Consider the following 20,598-nt stretch of genomic DNA (forward strand, 5'->3'; position numbering starts at 1 on the left):
CAAAAGCTAAAAGATTGTAAAATATGAGCTCCTCAAAATAAAATAATGTTTTAAAAAGTCAACCTGAGTCATGCAGATACACTTCAACTATTTCTTTTGTAACCTGTCTCCAATTTAGATCTTGCATTGTAAAAATACAGTTGATTTTTACATATTCTGACATATGTATACAGCAACAGTATGTTTTTGTAAAGCTTGCTTCGTGCTTGTGAGAGTAAGGGGGGCAAAGGATCCCGCGGTCTGCCTTGTTCCGAGTTACTAAAAATGGTTTCTTCGAAGTCTGATATGACAAAGACAGCCTCAACCTCCAGTGATTCAGAATCATCCCACGTTTTCATCACTGCAGGTTGAGGCTGTCTTTGTAATATCAGACTTCGAAGAAACCATTTTTAGTAACTTGAACAAGGCAGACTGCAGGATCCTTGGGCCCCCTTACTCGCACAAGCACGAAGCCGAAAACACCAGCCTGAAAATGGCGAGTGGGACCTCACCGAAACATTGCCAAGACAATCTCAATCTTACACAGGAAAAGACCTGAATTCAACAAGACCACCATATATACAGTGTGTGTGTGTGTGTGTGTGTGTGTGTGTGTGTGTGTGTGTGTATGTGTATGTATATGTATATGTATATGTATATGTATGTATGTATTTGTGTTACAACCCTTGGTATGCCCAAATATGGGAGGAAGCTCACTACTCCCTCTTTCTGACCTTCGGCTCATTACAGAAAACCATCCAGGCAGAAAACCATATTTTTATTTTTAATGTTGCCTTTTTTATATATATTTGTGTTGTATTTGTGCTGATAAATAAATAAAGGGAAACTAGTATAGATCCATTTCAAGCTCTTTAGCTCTCATCAGCTAGCCATACCCTTACTGGGATTTGAACCTGGGCTGTATTACATATTAGGCAGGAGTCTTAGCCACTAAGCCACAGGCTCTCCTCCTTTATCAGCTGAGCCAGGGAAATAGGTATGTATTTGTGTATGTATGTATGTATGTATGTATGTATGTATGTATGTATGTATGTATGTATATATATATTCATTCCATGATGCTTTTCCAATGTCCAACATTCCAAAAACTAGCCAAAATCAACCCCACGTAGCTTCAGTTGCAAACAAGATGTATGATTGTAAGGTCCTTGGTGCTCTCTGAGCTTGGTTCTTTTCTAGCAGACATTTCATCACCACACTAGATAACATCATCAGTGCTGATGCACTGATTAGTTACAGTTATGTAATGAAATGTCTGCAAGAAAACAACAAAGCTCAGAGAACACAAAGGGCCCCAGTTCAAACCTGAGCTACAAATATTCTCTTCTATCAATTATGTGATTCTCTATTACATTTCATAGGGAATCCTAAAACATGCATGTTGATTTGGCTGATCCAAAACCTCAAATTCTACTATTCAGAGGGAAAACAACTTACACTTAAAAAAAAGATGATGTAAGAGAAGGTCTACTCTTATAAAATCTTAGGAAAGATACTCTAAAGCAGTTGGGGGAGGGAGGTTGTCTTTTAAATGTTGGTATCCCTATTTTATTAGGACTTAACGAAATGGCCCCTCACAGCATATTTTCTTGAATTATCCCAATGGCAAAAGCCATAAGGGCAGCAAGAAAGAACACCTCAGAATACAGGTAGGCCTCGATTGAGCTCAAAATTTATGTTGTTAAGGAAGGCAGTTGTTAAGCAAGGCAGTTGTTTAAGTGAGTTGTAGATCATTTTAGAACCTTTTGGCCACAATTGTTACACAAATCACTGAATCTAGCTTTCCCCATTGACTTTGCTTGTCAGAAGCAAGCTTGGAAGTTTGCAAATGGAGATCACATGATTCCAGGACAGCGCAACCATTGTAAATATAGGTGGTCCTTGGGTTGCAACTACAATTGAGCCCAACATTTATGTTGCTAGGTGAAACACTTGCTAAGTGAGTTTTGCTCCATTTGATGACTTTTCTTGCCACGGTTGTTAAGTGAATCATTACATTTGTCAAGTTACTAACATGGCTATTAAGTGAATCTGGCTTCCCCATTGACTTTGCTTGTTCGAAGGTTGCAATAGCTGATCGCATGATCCCAGGACACTGCAACCGTCATAAATCCGAATCAGTTGCTAAGCATCTGAATTTTGATCATGTGACCACGAAGATACTGCAAGGGTCGTAAGTGTGAAAAACGGTCATCGGTCACTTTTTTCACTGCCTTTGTAACTTTGAGTGGTCAGTAAATGAACTGTTGTAAGTTGAGAACTACCTGTACATGCTAGATGTCAAGTGCCTGAATTGTAAACATCTAATCCAGGGGATGTAATAGCCGTAAGTGTGAAAACTGGTCGTAAGTCATTTTTTCCAGTGCCATTGTAACTTTGAACAGAAAGTAAACAAATGATTGTAAATTGAGGATTATCTGTTTTAATACTAATTTCACATTCTTATTCAAACAAGACCAAAGGCAGGTTGTTGGAATTGGGCATGTCTGGTTTAATGAAAAGAAAGACAAGAGGGGACATGATAGCAGTGTTCCAATATTTGAAGGGTTGCCACAAAGAAGAGGGGGGATTTCCACCTATTGTCCAAAGCATCTGAATACAGGACAAGAAACAATGGATGGAAACCAATCAAGCAGAGAAGCAATCTAGAACTAAGGAGAAACTGCCTGACAGTTAGAACAATTAATCAGTGAAACAACTTGCCTCTAGAGTTTATGGATGCTTCAACACTGGAAGATTTTAAGAAGAAATGTGACAACCATTTGTCTGAAATGGTACAGGGCAGTGATGGTGAATCTTTTTAGCACACTTGTTGGGGCCACGCTCCAGGAAAGCCGAACTTCCGGGTTCTGGCATGCATGCGCACCCAACAGTCAGCTGGCCGGCATGCATACGCACATCGGTTTTTCGTACTGCTGCACGCGCGAAGGACAGCTGATCGTCTCACATGTAAGCGTGCCAGAAACCCGGAAGACAAATAAGCAAGGCCACACGTGCCGGGGAGACATGGTTTTGCGTTCCACTTTGGGCACACGTGTCATAGGTTCACCATCATGGGTATAGGGTATTCTGCCTGAGCAGGGATTAGACTAGAAGTTCTCCATAGATCCTTCCAACTCCGTTATTCTGATTCTGTTTTCAGAAGATTATGTCAAGCTTCCATTTCATGTCTCTGTAAAACCTCAGTCCACACCACCTTTTAGCTCCAAGGATTTCTGTTGTTCTTTTGTTCCACAAGTGCTTCCATCCTTCTTCCACCCGGCCCTAGGCCCCTTCAAGCCACCCAAGGAAGCTTTTTTTTTGTCATAAATCAGGTCATCTATGCAACAGCAAAAATAAACTTTCCAACACTTTGTATAACCATGATTATTTTTACTGTTTGTTCACTGAACCATCACAGTGTTGAATACATAATATACTAGAAACAGTCTGAAACTACCCATATGTTTCAGCTAGACAAAAATGAAACAGCAGGAGAGAGAGGAAGAAAAGGGATGTTATTCTACAAAAATTCCAGATGGAGCATATCAGATTGAAAGGTATGTTTCCCCTTATAAAGCTGCTTTACATTTTTTTTCTGTGAAAGTAAACAGCTGTTTGTTTATAGAGCTGAAAATTAAGGTGTGAATTTGGAGAGAACATTAGAGGGACAGCAACATTTGTTATTTCGTCTTGCATTTATCTTCCTAGATTATTCTGGTTGCTGTTTCTTGGTCACATAAGGTGCTGAAGTTATGCATTCAAATGTGATGTAAATTGACTTTCAAAACAGAATAGGTTTCTAAAGAATTCAAATTAATTTGAGGAGTTCTAATGCAGAATATAAAACTGGCATGTAAGGCAGAGGTGGGTTGCTAATTTTTTTACTACCAGTTTGGGTGTACTCCTGTGTGCACGCGCCGAAGCGTCCGGGTGGGTGGGCGGTGCCTCCTGCTGCCACTACTACATCTTCGGCCAGTCCAGGCCGAACCGGTAGCAACCCACCTCTGATGTAAGGTCTTTTGGCTTCTAATCAGCTTCAAATCTTGAGAAACCCAAATAGACAGAATAAATGGCATTGGTTAAAAAGGATTGAAAAAATATTAAGAGTGGAGTAGAATGGAATGGAATAGAATAGAACAGAATACGATTTGTATGATACTGTAAAGGAGATTGCCAAAAAGGAAAAAGTTTATGATTGTTCTACATTTTTCTAACACTTCCCTATACACATAGAAAGGTACTGTACTACTCTCATTTTAGCAAGTAAATACATATTTTATAGATGATAAACCTATGTAAAGTACATCAGTAATAGAAGATTTGAGGCAAATCCTTCTATTATTAAAAAAGAAAGCACATAATGATTTGCTATATTAACACTGTGGTTTTTCCTCCCACAATTTCAGCATGAAATTTGGCAAAAAATAGTATTTCTTCTGGAATTCAATTCCGTTTACAACGGATGCTGTAAATTTCATGAAAAAAAGTATTTGAAATTTCAGAATTGTGATATAAAATCTGAAAGCCATAACCCCCCAAAATCCATTTAGATCATTAAGTCCACTCTCCTGCTTAGTACAGGAATCCAAATTAAAGCATTCAAAACAGATGACCCTCTAACCACATCCCAAAAAAGAGAATACATCACATGTATGTAATTGATATTATGACATATGTTGTCAAACACTTTGCTAAATCAACATATATTGTGTATTTAACATTCCCTCAATCTATTAAAATAGCTACTCAGTCAAAAAATGAGATTAGGTTAGTTTGGCAAGATTTATATTTGACACATTCCAGTAATTTACTATGTTGTTTTTCCAGTTTCTTACGTAATTCTTTATATGCTCTGCTCTAAATGTCTCCAGTATTTCTCAGATTAACTGGTCTATAGTTTGCTGGGTTCTCCTCCTACACCTTTTGAAGATAGGGACAGTATTTGCTCTCTTCTAGTGGTTTTCCTCCCTAGACGTTTTCAACATTTAATTGCGAACTATTTGATAAGATCCAGGGGTTCAATTCATCTGGTCCTGGAGAGTTGAACTAATTAAAAAAAATGGTGAATTTTCTGACCATTTTGTCAGACCATAATTGTCAAGCTTCAATTCTGCCCATCCTACTTTTTCACGACTTCTTGCTTGAATACTATTTTTTTTTATTCCAGGAGTCTAAATCAAAATAAAAGTCAAATACCTCTTTCTCTTCTGTTAGTATTTTACCACCAGCTAAATTGATACCGTTTCTTGACTTTTGTTTTTAACATGTTTAAAAGAAGCCTTTTTGGTTTTCCTTAGTATAATTCTTTTAACTACTGCTTATTTGTAGCTTTTGTTTTCACGACATCAGGGCTATACTTCCCAGCTATCTATCTATACCCGTGATAGCGAACTTGTGGCACGCGTGCCTGAAGTAGCACGTGGCACCATGTCGCCTGGCACGCATGGCCTCACCCGTTCCTCTTCCTGGTTTCTGGCAAGCATGCACATGTGATGATCAGTTGGCCTTTGTGCATGTGGCAGTGCCAGAAACTGGAAGAACTGGTCTTCCATTTTCCGCCATGAGGATGAACACTGGCCAGCTGATTGGTGCGTGAGCACGCGCGACAGTAACTGGAAGACTTGCTGGCCAGCGCGCATGCCCGTACTAGAAACAAGTAAATGAAACCAGAAGTACATTTTCCCCTGGGCATCTCCTCTTCCTGGTCACGGCCCAGACAAGCACGTGCAAATTGGTCCCTTTTCGGCACTCGGTGCCAAAAAGGTTTGCCATCTCTGGTCTATACTTTTACAACGTTAAAATTACAAATCATTTATTTTCTATCTAAGAATCTCAAGCTAACCTTATCTATATGTCACAACATTGGCATGAATGTTTACAAAATGAAAGATATGAAGTTAGCTAATATTCTTTCTGATTTTTCAACAACATTACACTGTACTACGGAACTACTATTATTAAACAAATACTGTTTTAAGTATAAAATGGTTCAACGTATATAGTGTATACATATGAAACCAACATTTTAAAATTAAGAACAAAGCCTGAAAAGATTTTAACCTAGTCTTGCTTGATAATATACAAAGATGATGTCAACAACATGCAACCATTGAAAGTCATGTGTATCATAAAGATTTGTTTATGGATCCAACAAATAAATAAAAATTAAGGAATTCTGCCAAAACATAATGAACACAGAACAGTATCACATAAATAAAAAATCCACTTCCATAAAGAGAGTTCCTTCTTTTCTATTTATTCTACCATAGTCACTAAAGTCAAATTGGAGAGTTGAAACAGTTTTAGAAACAGGATGGGACAGAACATGCAGGAGAGCAAAAGAATACCTGCACCAAATCTAACGTAAGAAAGCCATTAATTTCTATCTTGTACATTTAGTTGAGATACATTTGCTTATTAAGGATGTAAGCATACCTGGTAGTCTAAAATGCTGAATCCTAAACCTATTTTTGCATCTTTAACAAGGACAATGTCTTGGACTTCAGAAGACCATAGTGCTAGTTCCACATCTTCCTCTTCCTCTTGTTCCTCTGGATTTTCAAGCTTCACCTAAGAAAAATACTAGTAAGATGTGTCTTGTATATGAAAGCAAAAAGGTCATTTAGATTGGAATTTCAATCTATATACTATTAAAACTCTGGTTGTCATAGGTTTTTAACTGGGTGAAATGGTACAATGCAGGATAACCATTTTTGAACCAAGGTACCTTTTGACACAGAATGTGTCCAATATTTGGGACTCATGAGGGAATGAAATTTGGAGAAGTTTCCATTTTTCTTTATTTCTTCAGGCTACATACGCTATTGTTATCCCACGTAGATATGCTTTGGCGGTGTCCCATAGGTTTTGTAATGTATCTTGATTGTTGTTTTCTTTGAGGAAGAATTCCATTTCTTTCTTAATCTGCTGGGTGCACTCTTTTTCTTTTAGTATCTGTGTATTTAGCATCCAACGTCTATTTTTCCTCTTTGGGCTCTTCCAAATTATTTTTATTGGGTTATGAACTGCCCATGTGTTAGATACGATCTCTCTTGCTTCCAACTTATTTTCTGTCTCACTGTTCTTCCCAGCCAAGTCGATTCTAGACCATGATTTGTGTGGATTTGAGTAGAAGGTATATATATCCCTTTTCATTTGGATTTATTTCTCTCTCTTAAATTTAAATTCATGTCAAAAAATGATTTGGTAAGGTTTTCCTTTTTTGAGGTGCTACTTTTAGAGTCCTTTATTGTGTCTACCACTGCATTAAAATCTCCCAATAGACAAATATTCTCTAATCCCATTTCTATTATTTTTTAATGTAGCTTTTTATAACGTTTTTCTGATTTTCATTCGGCGCATACATCAATACCAGTAGAACTAGCATTTGTTGAATTTTAACCTCCATCATTAAGATTCTTCCATTATCATCTGCACACATTTGACTAGCTTTTAACTCTTTCTTGATATATACGGCTATTCACTTTTTTTGGGGGGGGGGGTCTGCCAAGGAGACATAGAGTTCACCTAATTTCTCTTGTTCCAAGCGTTTTTTATATTGTTGCCTCTATGTCCCCTGTTTTCTTTTCTTTTCTTTTCTTTTTGCCTGCCCTTGGTCATTGTGTTTCTGTTTAGGTAAAGAAACATGCCCCAATGAAACAGGTTTGCCCAGTGATTTCATAAAATTAAATATTGGCCATTTTATTTGTATAAGTTTTGTAAGTATAACACTTATACTTACATGTATAAGTAGAAAATCTTATGGGGTAAGGAATAAATATCAAGCACATATAAATTAGGATCAAAATTTAAAAAAAATTATTCAGTTTATATGGTTATCCACCTCACAAAACGACTTTCTAAAGCTTCTACTTCAGTTCATATTTTGTACAAAATATTTTATCAATGACTATATCTTAATTTGATTGTAATTTACCCAAAAGTCTTTTGGGGGCAGGAAGGAAAAAATAAGAACTAGATCTATCTAGTTTGAAAGGGAAAACTATTTGCAACCGATATTCGGCTATAACATCAGGTGTTTTTATGCAAAGATGAAAGAATGTGTTGAATGCATCCTCAGTTGATAGTTTTAAAATGATTAACAACAGAAATGGACATTTATGAAGTATCTTTTCATTAGTTAAAATGTTTTTTTAAAAAAACTGATATGCTACCTAAATTGGGAAACCTAAGGAACACCCAAAGCACACATTTATTTTACCATGGAAATAGTAAAATCAATTTCTGGGATGTCTAGAAAGTTTAATAGCTAAAACTATAATCTTCCAGGTAGCATCAATTTCTTTGTTCACAAGATGGAAGCAATCAGCTAATGGAGAATTCCAGAGATTAGGTATAATTCAAAACTTTTGCTCCTTTATTATATTGTAGAAAGATGAATGGGATGTACACTGTCAGCATGTCCTTTTATTGATTTACATACTTGGTATCATTAGTACAATGATGTTTCTAGCTACCTGCCTAGATAAGCCACCAGGAATTTCCAATTACATTAAAAGTAGTAAAGTCAGGAGAATGAAATATTTCTGCATGAAGATACACTTTCTAAACTACAAGGACAAGTTCAGAATTCAGAAGAACATACTTAGCACCATCAATTTTTGGAACTCACAGTTCAAAAATGTTCCATTTTTAAAAGCTCCCATTTGGGAACACTGAAAAAGAGAAGTTAATCACTATTGTCCTACACACAAAAATATTTTAAATTTTATTAGTTTTTGATGGAATACATGAGCACAATGCCCACAGCTAGAATAGAAGATGGTTGATTATTCCTTCTAGAAGTAGTCTCTTAAACATCTGGAAATTATTATTCAAATATAGCATACACTAGATATAGCAGACATCTTCAAAACTAATTCTGCTTTTCCTTTAATGAGATTGTTTTACAAGAATTAATATGGAAATCAGATTGTAACTACAGATAGTCCTCGACCTACGATCACAATTGAGCCCAGGATTTATGTTGCTAAGTGAGAAATTTGTTAAGTGAGTTTTGCTCCATTTTATGACTTTTCTTGCCATATTTGTTAAGTGAATCACTGCAGTTGTTAACTAAGTAACACAGTTGTTAAGTGAATCCGGCTTCTCCATTGGACTTTGCTTGTCAGAAAGCCGCAAAAGGGGAATATGTGACCATGGGACACAGCAACTGTCATAAATATGAACCAGTTGCCAAGCATCTGAATTTTGATGAATTTTTCATGGGGATGCTGCAACGGTCCTAAGTATGAAAAATTGTCATAAGTCACTTTGTTGAGGGGCGTTTTAACTTTGAATAGTCACTAAACGAACAGTTGTAAGTGAAGTGACTATCTGTACTTTGGCTTTTCCTTCAGCTTCTTTAAATAACAGAACAGATGATGTGTAAACTGCACAGATAAATCACAAGTCAGAAGGACTAAAAATTTGGATCTATGGCTCTAGATTGTGGAGTGTTATTCAACAACCTGATATCCAAGATCCAATGTTATCTTTCATGGATGAAGCATCATAAATTTTGAGCATTGTCTGCTGTAATATAATGCTGCTCAATATTTCCCACTCCAATACTGTTTATTAAAGTACTGTGTTGCAATATTTCACTAAATATGATAATAAAAGATAGAATTTAATCATTTACAATGTAGCAGCAAAGCTTCCACTGCTACACCCCTAGTAGTTTCAGAGATAAAAACTTTTCATGAACCATTTAAAGCAAAGAAAGCAATATGCTAATGCACATGCCCATAATAAAAAAAAAATTGAAAGGCAGATGAAGCAGAAAATTTTCCATCGTAATGTGGCTAAGAATTTTACTTTTTTAAAAAAACATGCCATTCTGAGCAGTATGAAAATGGCTTATGAATCATTCACATTCATTATTCATAATGAAAATTAAATGCAAAGTAACCAATACCGAAAGCAGTAGCAGAATCAATTAATAATCTTTGGGAAATCCTTGGAAACATGCCATAGGATTGGTTTTTTTTTTTTTTCAAATACCTTTGGCTCTAGAGAACGAGCAATTGTGGCTGTAGGCTCATCCACAAAAGATTCCGTATCATCATCAAACAAACGGCGACAACAAATAAGGGTAAATGGAGGAGGAACCTCTTTCAGAAAAGAAACAGCTTCACGGCGGGATTTCCCATAAAGCTGGACACCATTTACCTAAAAATAGAAAGGACACCATTCCTAAATTGACCAATACTTTAAAACTCTTAGGATTTATCAGAAATATTTCACTGCTTATTTTATAGTGTTTCAATGACAGGCAAGTGCAATCCCCCCTCCCCAATAGATAGACAGGTGGATTTCATTTAGAATTCCAATTAAGGAGAAAAACGTTTTCTCTCTGTGTGCGTCCCTGTTTGTCTCTCTGTGTATGTGTGTGTGTGCGTGTGTGTCTTTGTCCCTCTTTCTCTGTCCCTCCTCTCTCTGTCTCTCTCTCTGTGTCCATCTTTGTCTCTCTGTCTCTCTCTGTCTCTCCTGTCTCTGTCTCTCTGTCTTTGTCCCTTTTTCTCTGTGTCCCTCTTTCTCTCTCTGTCTCTCTGTGTGTCTCTGTCTCTCTGTGTGTCTCTGTCTCTGTCTCTGTCTCTGTCTCTCTCTCTCTCTCTCTCTCTCTCATACACACACACTACACACCATTTTCAGGAAACTAATGACTTCCTTAAACCACTAAAGCAATCAATAGTATTTATTTAGTTTTACTTGATCTCCATGGCCTTTCTACTCTCATCTCCTGTTTTACTGTAACTCTTCAGATATTCTTGCACTAGGATACCCTTCAGTTCCAAGCCAGCATTGAGAACATTAAAGACTGAATTGTAGTTCAGCAGCACATGAAGAAACATTGGTTAACTGTTAAGGTTTTGTTCTACAGATACTCCCCTTATTATTTCTTTTTTAGTTCTTCCCACAAACTGAATGTCTTGATGTCAGGGTAGGTCTTGTTAGTTCTGCTGCTTCCAGTCCCATACTTTTGTGGTTTATACAATCTACAATGACTTGTAAAAATGTAGACTGATGATATATAGGACAACCAACAGAAAAGAGAGAGTTACCTGCTAACCTCAAATTAGCTGGTTCTAGTAACCATGTTCTAGTAACCTCAAATTAGCTGATTCTAGTAACCGTGTTTCTGTTATTAACTACTAGCAGTGTTTGTGGTATTAGCCTATCAGTAAATGAGTCCATCTATATTTTATTTCGAATGGTTAGCCATTTTATATATAGAATAATTCAACTCTATATTCTTAAAATACTACAGTTAAATGTCTTGATTTCTTGTTGGATTGTATATTGTGCATTCCTTCTAGAATATGTTTGCCATTTTATAGAGTTTTTCTCACAAAAGAAATAGCAAATTTTGTCTGCATACGGATGCATTGAGTAGTCATGATTAACTCAAGATTTAAATGGATTAATCCATTTCAAGCTAGAAACTGGGACAGTGTGAGTTCTAGTCCTGCTTTAAGGACAAAGCCAGCTGGTTATCTGGGGCCAATCACTTTCTCTCAGCCCTAGAAAGGAGGCAATAGCAAACTGTTTCTGAAAAACTTTGCCGAGAAAACTACAGGGATTTGTCTGGTCAGTCTCCATGAATTTATACAAAGTTGAATAGAAGGGGGAAAAAGGCTGCATCTTGTAAGCACTAATCATCAGTAGTTAATAGCTTCAGTTTTCAGAAACTTGTACAACATGCTTGTAAATTCTGTCACATTTTGGAACTATTCCATATAACATGGTATATTGCAGAAAGCATTGAGACAACTATATTTTTCAGAACAACATTTGTTTTGCATAAGTATTTTGAGACGTAGAATGGGTTGTGAGAATTTGGCACCAGGCTTCCAGACTAATCTAACAATTTCTTTTTGTTCATCCATTGAAATCATGAGTGAGTTGAAAAACAAGTGGATCATCAATACGGACTCAGTTCAGTAAAGTTTCGTTACAAAGCAGTACATTTCTCTCTTTGGACATATGAGGTGTATCCTGAATATTCTTCTATGATATGGTTTTATTTAGGTCCTAGTCACAGGAGCTAAAATATAAGAACCTTTTATCCTTTTGGTAAAGTAAAAGTAATCTACCTAGAATTCTAATCTAATTTTTTACTAATCTTATTGTTGCTCACATTAACATTATGATATCAAGAGAAGGGCTGTGTAATGTAAGTCAGTCGGTGATTTGGACAAATAGAATGCTAGATTGATTACTATCATAATTAAGTAAATAGTTACGATAGACACCTTTCAGGACTTCCACAGCAGGTATGTCGAAGGATGTATGTTGGGGATGGAAATGAATAAAAAATCCTATGCTATGTTATAATAACAAAGTTATGCTATATCTCCATTGTGAACTAGAGGGAGGAATTTAATATTTTAAAAATATTTATCCCCCATTGATTTCAATGAGAGGAAAATTATATTTCTGTAGATTTCAAGGTATATTCTATTTGGGAATGGAAATTCTTTTCATGTTGCAGATCAAATTGTTCTCCCAATCTATATATTCTGTAGAGATCAGACTGTAAGTAGGGCAATAACCACACAAAACTCCAGGCCATTTGAGAAGGGACATCTAAGTTTGAATCTATTTCAGCATATGCAAAAGGAAGAGATCTCAGCTGTTTTATGATACCTTGATAATTTTCTTCTAGGGACATAGAATGGCAGTCCAGCTAATGCCAAATGATACTAAATTAGAATTAAATCAGGCATGAAATTCTCTTATCTTCACTACTGGTTCAGAACCAGGAGCGTGCAGCACTTCTGCGCATGCGCAGAGCGTCCGTGATGACGTCTAGGTGGGTGGGTGGAACTTCCTGCCGCCACCACTACCAGTTCACCTGAACCGGGGCGAACCGGCAAAATACCATCTCTGAATTAAATGCACACACACACACACCATTTGCACACAGAAAAAGAGAGCCAGACAGTCAGCTAGACCCCTTATTAGGGTTTCTGTTTCAAATAATTGCTATAAGCTAACACTGGAAATGTTTTAAGCCAAAAACTCTGTGTTACATTAAGCAAAACAATTGGGGAATGAAATTGAAATCACAAGCTCTGGATGTAATTGAAGATTTGGAATGAGTAACAGGAACAAATATCTCATCCAATATTTTGTATACTCATAAAAATACCTCCTTATACAGAGGTGGAGACTTCCAATGGAAAGACATGCTGTACTTGCAGATGCTAAGGACTTGGGAAGATGTAATTTCTCTAGCAAATCATAATATCCTCAAGGTATTTTAATGCACTTCAAACATACAATCCATGATACAGCGTTGATTATAAAGATTACACAGTATTTTTCATGCAACATACTGTTTTAAAACTGTACCTCTAAAAGTTCATCCTCTAGTTGCAGTACGCCAAGATTAGCAATTGGGCCATCGGTAGCAATGGAAGAGATGTAATGATGTCCTTCAAAAGTATCCAGTTCAACTCCGAGCCTTAATGTGTGAATAGGCAGCAGCTATTAAAAATAAATCACAAAAATAGTTGCAGAAGAACATTTACAAAGAATGTGAATTAGATTCTGTAGCTCTGTGACATTCGAATCAACTGAATATTATTTTAAATTAGTAATGAGTTGAATTTGATTTATTTTAATTTTAATACTCCTTGATAAAGGGATGATGGTGCCCTCAAGTCCATCTCAATTCCTACTAATGCACCAATGCAATTTTCTGTAAAGAGTCACAGAAGTGCCATTGTCTTTATTTTTGCCTTTGCCGTTACTTTAAAAAAAATTATTCCTGTTTTTCTTTTGTTCTTGGTTTCCTTTTGATTACCAGTCTAGACAACAGCACTTAGATATCCAGATTGTTACATTTATAAAAAATAATAGAGGGGGAGCTGGGGTGGGCTGCTGGGGGTTCACACGGGTTCAGGTGATCCTCTAGCTAGGATTCTGTCCAGTTCGGCAAAACCCCAAATGTCACCCCTGCCTGGCCACGCCCACCCCACCCTGATCCTATCAGGAGTCTCCACACAGCCCATTCATCATGCCAGGTGGTGGCGGGCCTGCGGGGGGCTCGGGGGGGGGGAAACGGGCCTACTGGAGGTTCTGGAAGTCTGGAAATGGGCCTGTTTCTAGTCTCTGGAAGGCCTCCAGACCCTGGGAAGCAGTTTTCATCCTCCGGGAGGCCTGAAGAAAGCCTCCGGAGCCTGGGGAGGGTGAAAAACGGCCCCCACTGTGGTGCAGGAGGCTAACAAGGCCACACCCACCATGCCCATGCCCAACCATACATGCCCCCTCTAAAGGGGATGTATGGATGGCTTGGCTGTGTCGTGATCACTAGGATCTGACTGGGAAAATATAAGCTGTTTTATAACAAACCAATGAAAATGGGATTATGAATGTTTTATGAGAGATATTTAACCAACAGAGAAATGGACAAATATCATACAGACAAAAAACAATTCTCAGAAGAATAAAACTTTTAGATTTGATAATTACTTCCTACCATCTTCTGTCTGACATACTTAAACAAATCAGGGAGAAAAGTACAGAATATTGTTTAAATAAGGCTTGAATTAATAGAATAAGTACATCAATTAATATGTAAACAAAGGGATAAATTAGTAATGAAGCTTGGTTTCTGAGTCCAACGTGTTAGGTATTAAAAAAACAGAATTTCAATTTCAACAATATATTTCTGCTGGTCGAAAGATCCAAGTTGAGCTGAATACATACATTAGCCTGCAGATACTGTAAAGACTGGAATTTTTCTGAAATTTAGAATTATTACTGCATACAGCAGCCCTGCAAGTTAATGTTGTTTCTAATCAAGGTTTGATTTACAGAAGATCTCTTAAAATGTTTCTTCTTAGATATATTAACATTTCTTTTCAGTGCTAATCCTAAACGATGGATATCCCAGGGAAGGTCTACAAAGCATTTCAACAAGCCAAGCTGTAAAATATACTGTAGTTGTAAAAATTAAGTAGTTTCTTGAATAAACACATGCCTACAAAACAGCAGCACAAAAACAGTAAAGTGTCAAAAATGTTTATACCACATGATTCACATCCATTCCTATTTCCATTACTAGCATGTCACAGAATGTTAAGAGGGAAAAAAAGATTCAATACCTTTGAATATTTTTGTAGTTCAGCATCATCTGCAATTGGTGTATCTATTGTGACAATCTAAAAATCAAATAAAAACAGAAAGGCTTCATTTGTATAACAAAGAGCTACTTGAAAACTCAAACACTCATAGATGGTCAAAAAGAAATTGACTAAAATATATTGCAGATACATTATTGGAACGAATGAGTGATTGAAGCATTAGAAATATAGTTAGGCAAAAGACATAGCTTTAAATCATCTAAAGGTTAGCCTAAGAGAAGTAAACCCTAATTGACTCTGCAGAAACAGGTTTAATTATTGAGTAGACTCAATGTGGATTAATGGTCACACTTTTATAATTCAGTTCATTTAAAGTATTTCCTATGTACTAAACCAGTGTTGCTGGCTAGGGGATTCTGGGAGCTGAATTCCTCTTAAAGTTGTTGAGGTTTTAACTACTCTTAAAAGTTTAACCCTCTGCTCAAAAAGTAAACATTCTCATTTAAGGTCTCATTTCTTGAAAACAATGTAAATAATACATTCCCGGTAATTTAATGAGGATATATGGATAACATACCATAACTTCATAATCAGGTCCCAGCAGTGTTTCCCATTTGGATGTTGGCTTATTTTCTGATAAGTCCAAGGTGTTCCCTAAATGACAAGTATTATTGTAAGGCAGTTGTTAGGGCTGCACATTGTTTACTTACATTTTGGCAAAACATAAAGCATTCTAAACTAATAGCCCTACTATAGAAATATATTAAAAGGACGTGGTGGCTAAGTGGCTAAGATGCTGAGCTTGTTGATCAGAAAGGTTTAGCAGTTTGGTGGTTCGAATCCCTAGCACCTCATAACAGAGCCAGCTCCTGTTACTTGTCTCAGCTTCTGCCAATCTAGCAGTTCGAAATCACATAAAAATGCAAGTAGAAAAACAGGAACCACCTTTGGTGGGAAGGTAAACAGTGTTCCGTGCGCCTTCGGCATTTAGTCTACCTGGTCACATGACCATGGAGAGGTCTTCAGACAGTGCTGGCTCTTCAGCTTTGAAATGAAGATAAGCACTGCCCCCTTGAGTCGGGAATGACTAGCACATATCTGCAAGGGGAATCTTTACATTTTTCTTATAGAAAATGTATGTGTGTATGTATGTATGTATGTGTGTGTGTGTGTGTTGTATTTGTGCTGATAAATAAATAAAGGGAGACTAGTATAGATCTATTTCAAGCTATTTAGCTCTCATCAGCTAGCCATACCCTTACTGGGATTTGAACCTGGGCTGTATTACATATTAGGCCGATGTCTTAGCCACTAAGCCACAGGCTCTCCTCCTTATCAGCTGAGACAGGGAAATAGGTATGTAGCAAAGGCAACATTAAAAATAAAAATATGGTTTTCTGCCTGGATGGTCTTCTGTAATGAGCCGAAGGACAGAAAGGGGGAGTAGTGAGCTCCCTCCCATATTTGGGCATACCAGAGGTTGTAACACAAATACATACATACACACACACACACACACACACACATATGTGTTTTCGTAGATTTTCATGGGTATAGGTATGCAGGTCTTGGCATATTCGGGTCTTTTCCCATGTAAGATTGACAATATCTTGGTGACATTTCGATGAGGTCACACTCATCATCTTCAGGCTGGTGCCTTTGGCTTTGTGCTTGTGCGAGCAAAGCGTGATCAGAGCTGCTGTTTTTCTATAAATATAGGTGGGTGGGTGTGGAATGTTGGCTTTGTTGTTTTAAATGGATTGGTTGGCTCTGTTGTCGCATCTTGATTGATGGATGGAATTGATGTTTGGTGAGGGTGATTGGTGATGGTGTCCTGTGTTGTTCTGGGTCCTGTGTCAGTTTTTGTGGCTGGGAATCGTTTATTGACTAGGGCTAGTTTCCAGATGTCTAGTAGGTGTGAGGTATCATCACGCTTATTCATGTTGTGGGGGTGTTTCTCTATTTCGATAGCTTCCATAATTATTCTCTTGTTGAAGTGTTCAGTTTTGGAGAGTAATTTGGTTCTTTCAAAATCAATTTCATGTCCTGTTGCTTTAAGGTCCTGGAAAAGGGAGGAAGCTTTTTCTTCTTTTCTGACTGTGTTCTGCGATGCATGCATTTATTCTCCTATTATTTTGTCCAATGTATGTGGCTGGGCAGATTTTGCATGGTGTTTCATAGACTTCTTGGTTTTCTAGCTGGATCTTGTCTTTGGGGTTTCTTAAGATGTTGGCTATTTTTTGGTCACTGCTGAAGGCTGTCTTGGTATTGTGTTTGTGGAGAATTTTGCTGATTTTATCTGTGGTGCCTTTGATGTAAGGGAGGAGGGTGATGCCGTTGTCCTGTCCTGTGTCTCAGTTCTTGGGAGGTGCCTCCCTTTGGATTAGGTTGGCAATTGTGTTTTTTTTGGAATCCATTGGAAATTAATACGTTTGTGAGGGTGTGTAATTCAGTTTTCAGATGGTCCTTGTCAGCTAGGTGTCTGGAGATGAGGGTCTTGGCTACGGAGTTGGTCTGTGCAAGGGGGTGATGGGATTGTGCGTTTAAGTAGCAGTTGGTGTGCATTTTTTTCTGGTAGATGGTGTGTCCTAGGAAGCCATTGGGTTTTTTGTAGATTAGGACTTCCAGAAAGGGAAGTTGGTTGTTAGGTTCTATTTCCATAGTAAATTGTATTTTGGGGTGTAGGCTGTTGAGATGTGTGAGGAAGTTGTCCAGTTTTTCTTTACCATGTAGCCAAATTAGAAAGTGTCATCTACATATCTAAGGCAGAGTTTGTGTTTGTGTTCAGATTTATCTAATGCGTTAGTTACAAAGTGTTCCATATATAGGTTTGCGATGACGGGTGAGACGGGTGATCCCATAGGCGCTCCTTCTATCTGTTTGTATCTTTGTCCATTGTGGATGAAGTATGTGTTGGTTAGGCAGTGGTTGGTCAGATCTAGGATGTGCTTGGGGGGTATATTTGTTTTGGATAGCTGTCAAGGCTTCTTTAATAGGCACTTGGGTGAAGAGGGATATGACATCGAAGCTCACAAGTCGGTCGGTGGGTTACAGATTTCGTTTCTTTATTGTTTCTATGAAGTGGATTGAGTTTTGTACGTGTGCGGTGATGGATTCTGTGTAGGGCTGAAGGGGTTGGGCTTCTGGTGTTTTTTTAGTCTGTGGAGTTTGTTGGTGTGTGTGTGCCTGTCTTGTGGGAGGTTTCTGTTTCGGCTCTCCAGAGGGCTAGTTGTTTGTCCCAAAGTGCTGGGTAGATTTTGTTGCTGTGTCATTCCAAATAACTACAAATATTGAATTGAATGTTTATGGCACCATAAGAACATACTAGGACCAAGGAAATTATTAATTCTACTGGCATGTATATCTGAAAACTTACACAGGATTCATTTTTTTTATTAAAACCAATTCTTTTGAACACAGGAATACCTTTTTTTTATAACACTGCCTTATTAGGTTGGAAATTTCTCATCTTTGTATGTTTTGCATGCCTTTGGTTATTTTTGAGTAATTTTTAGAATATTGTTATTTGTCTTTATATTGGCAAATATAAACAAAAGGAGTCTTCCTGAAACAGTACCGTTTGTGCCTGAAAATGTGTGTTAATATGTTGAATGGATCTTCCATATTAAAAACCGTCACACACTTTGGCTGTTCTTACAAAGATACATATCATTAAGATCATGATTAAATATATCTTATGAATTATTCCCCACTTTAGACATATTTGTTGTTTTTAGCTCACAATATTAGCATGATAAAATAGAAATATTAAAGTTTAATACAGCAAGTGCAGTAATAAGACATTTTGTAAAACACGATTTGTACTTTAGGTTTAATGGGCATTAAATTAGCAGTGTTTTCCTTACTGGTATTATACTTAAAAGTCTGTCAACATTTCCAATGTCACTGTCTATTTTTGAAATGTAATCTGGTTATTAAATTCTGCTCCAGGATGAACTTTCACAAACAGTATTTTAGAATCATCTGTGCCTTTACAAAATGACTATTATTAGTTTCTAAACAGCAAAGCTAGATCAATGTATTTATCACTGAAAATACATTTTATAATTCCTTTATCCTAACTAGTTTACTTTTTTGTAAGAAAAAACAAAATTGTTCTTTCTGCTATAGAATTGTATGCCACAAGCGACTTAATTTGCTCTTGTCCCATTCTATTTTGAGTATAAATGCCCAAATACAATAACATTTGATATTATTCCAAGTCATTACAACTTACAGCATCAAATAAGAAGAAACGAATTTCTAAAATTATAACATAATGTGCTTCAATGAAACATTTACTTGGCATTAAACTAACTAAGCAGAAAGGCTTTGTTTATATATATATCCATCTAGTTCAGCTTCCTTCTTCCTGCCCATCTAAAGAACTATGTATTTCACTATGGCTGATGTCAGTATCTGACTTTTCGTTTTTGAAAAATGTAGAACAAATGATTTTCTTGTTACTTCCTTTACACAAAGCTTTGGATACTTTAGCCTGTATTATTATTAGGGAATTATTCTGCAGGGCTATAGATCACTGCCACTCTGCATCTAAAGGCAAACCATACATATAGATAGTACTTGACTTGGCAATTAGGAGGTAAGTAATGACAGGTGTCATTAAATCAATTCATTGTTTTCTGTGGCCATTTTTTTTTTGCCAGAAACCGAAAATACAGATTTGGGGAAAATGTCATAATTCGTAGTCACATGACCAGGGCACACAGCAAATGATGATGAGTGCAGGCTGATTGCCAAGCACCCAAAACGCAGTCAACATAACCACAGGAGATATTGGTTGTGAGAACTTTGGTACCAGGTTGTAAGCTGTTTGCTTTATTTATTCAAGAGTAAGTGGACTTTATTTATATTATTGCATTTTATATATTTGTTAGCGTTCTAACCTACATTTCTTTCAAATGCTCAAGGCAACATTTCCTCCTGTAATTTTCTCTCACTGCTACCTAATGAACTACCTCAGGCCAAAACTGACCAAATGAGCTTCTGTGTCTGAAGACATTCAGATCTCCCTGGTCCTAATCCAAGACCTTCACCTGTAGACTGTACAGGATTTTATTTCATATACTCCAGTAGTGGGTGTCCAATTTTTTTTTACTACCGGTTTGCTCATGTGTGATGCTTCTGCGTATGCGCAGAAACATCTGGGTGGGTGGGCAGAGCCTCCTGCCACCACCACTACCGGTTCACCTCATCCGGGCCGGACCGGAAGCAACCCACCTCTGATATACTCCAATCTTTAGTTGGATAATCCTTAGTTGTTATTTATGCAATAATAATTTTGAAGCAATAACATACCAAAAAGCTTATTTTCCAATAGAATGTTTGTCTTACCAATTGTGTGTTGCTTCTGCTTGCTTTCATTTTCAATGTTATCTTTTTGCTCTTGAGGTTCCTCATTTTCACTATCGGTTTCCACAGCAGTCAAGTTGAGCATGCGTGAATGCCCTGGAAAAGTTCGCAAAGCTTCTCATCACTTTTTCCTAAGCAAAATCTTTGA

The 20,598-nt window shown here is 37.1% G+C and overlaps 1 protein-coding gene across 1 annotated transcript in view; it reads right to left on the reverse strand.

Annotated features, from left to right (window-relative positions):
• Nucleotides 1–20,598, reverse strand: part of PATJ (PATJ crumbs cell polarity complex component) — a gene marked incomplete at its 5' end in the record, with an annotated part of 167,151 nt that overhangs the window by 124,417 nt on the left and 22,136 nt on the right. Inside the window, 6 exons of the mRNA XM_081949161.1 lie at nt 6,418–6,552; nt 9,988–10,155; nt 13,342–13,476; nt 15,099–15,155; nt 15,655–15,731; nt 20,433–20,546. Coding sequence (XP_081805287.1) covers nt 6,418–6,552; nt 9,988–10,155; nt 13,342–13,476; nt 15,099–15,155; nt 15,655–15,731; nt 20,433–20,546 — 686 coding nt within the window. The remainder of the gene's footprint in view (nt 1–6,417; nt 6,553–9,987; nt 10,156–13,341; nt 13,477–15,098; nt 15,156–15,654; nt 15,732–20,432; nt 20,547–20,598) is intronic.

This window comes from Natrix helvetica (genome assembly GCF_964273705.1).
Source record: "Natrix helvetica genome assembly, chromosome: 3".
NCBI classification, from domain to species: Eukaryota; Metazoa; Chordata; class Lepidosauria; order Squamata; family Natricidae; genus Natrix; species Natrix helvetica.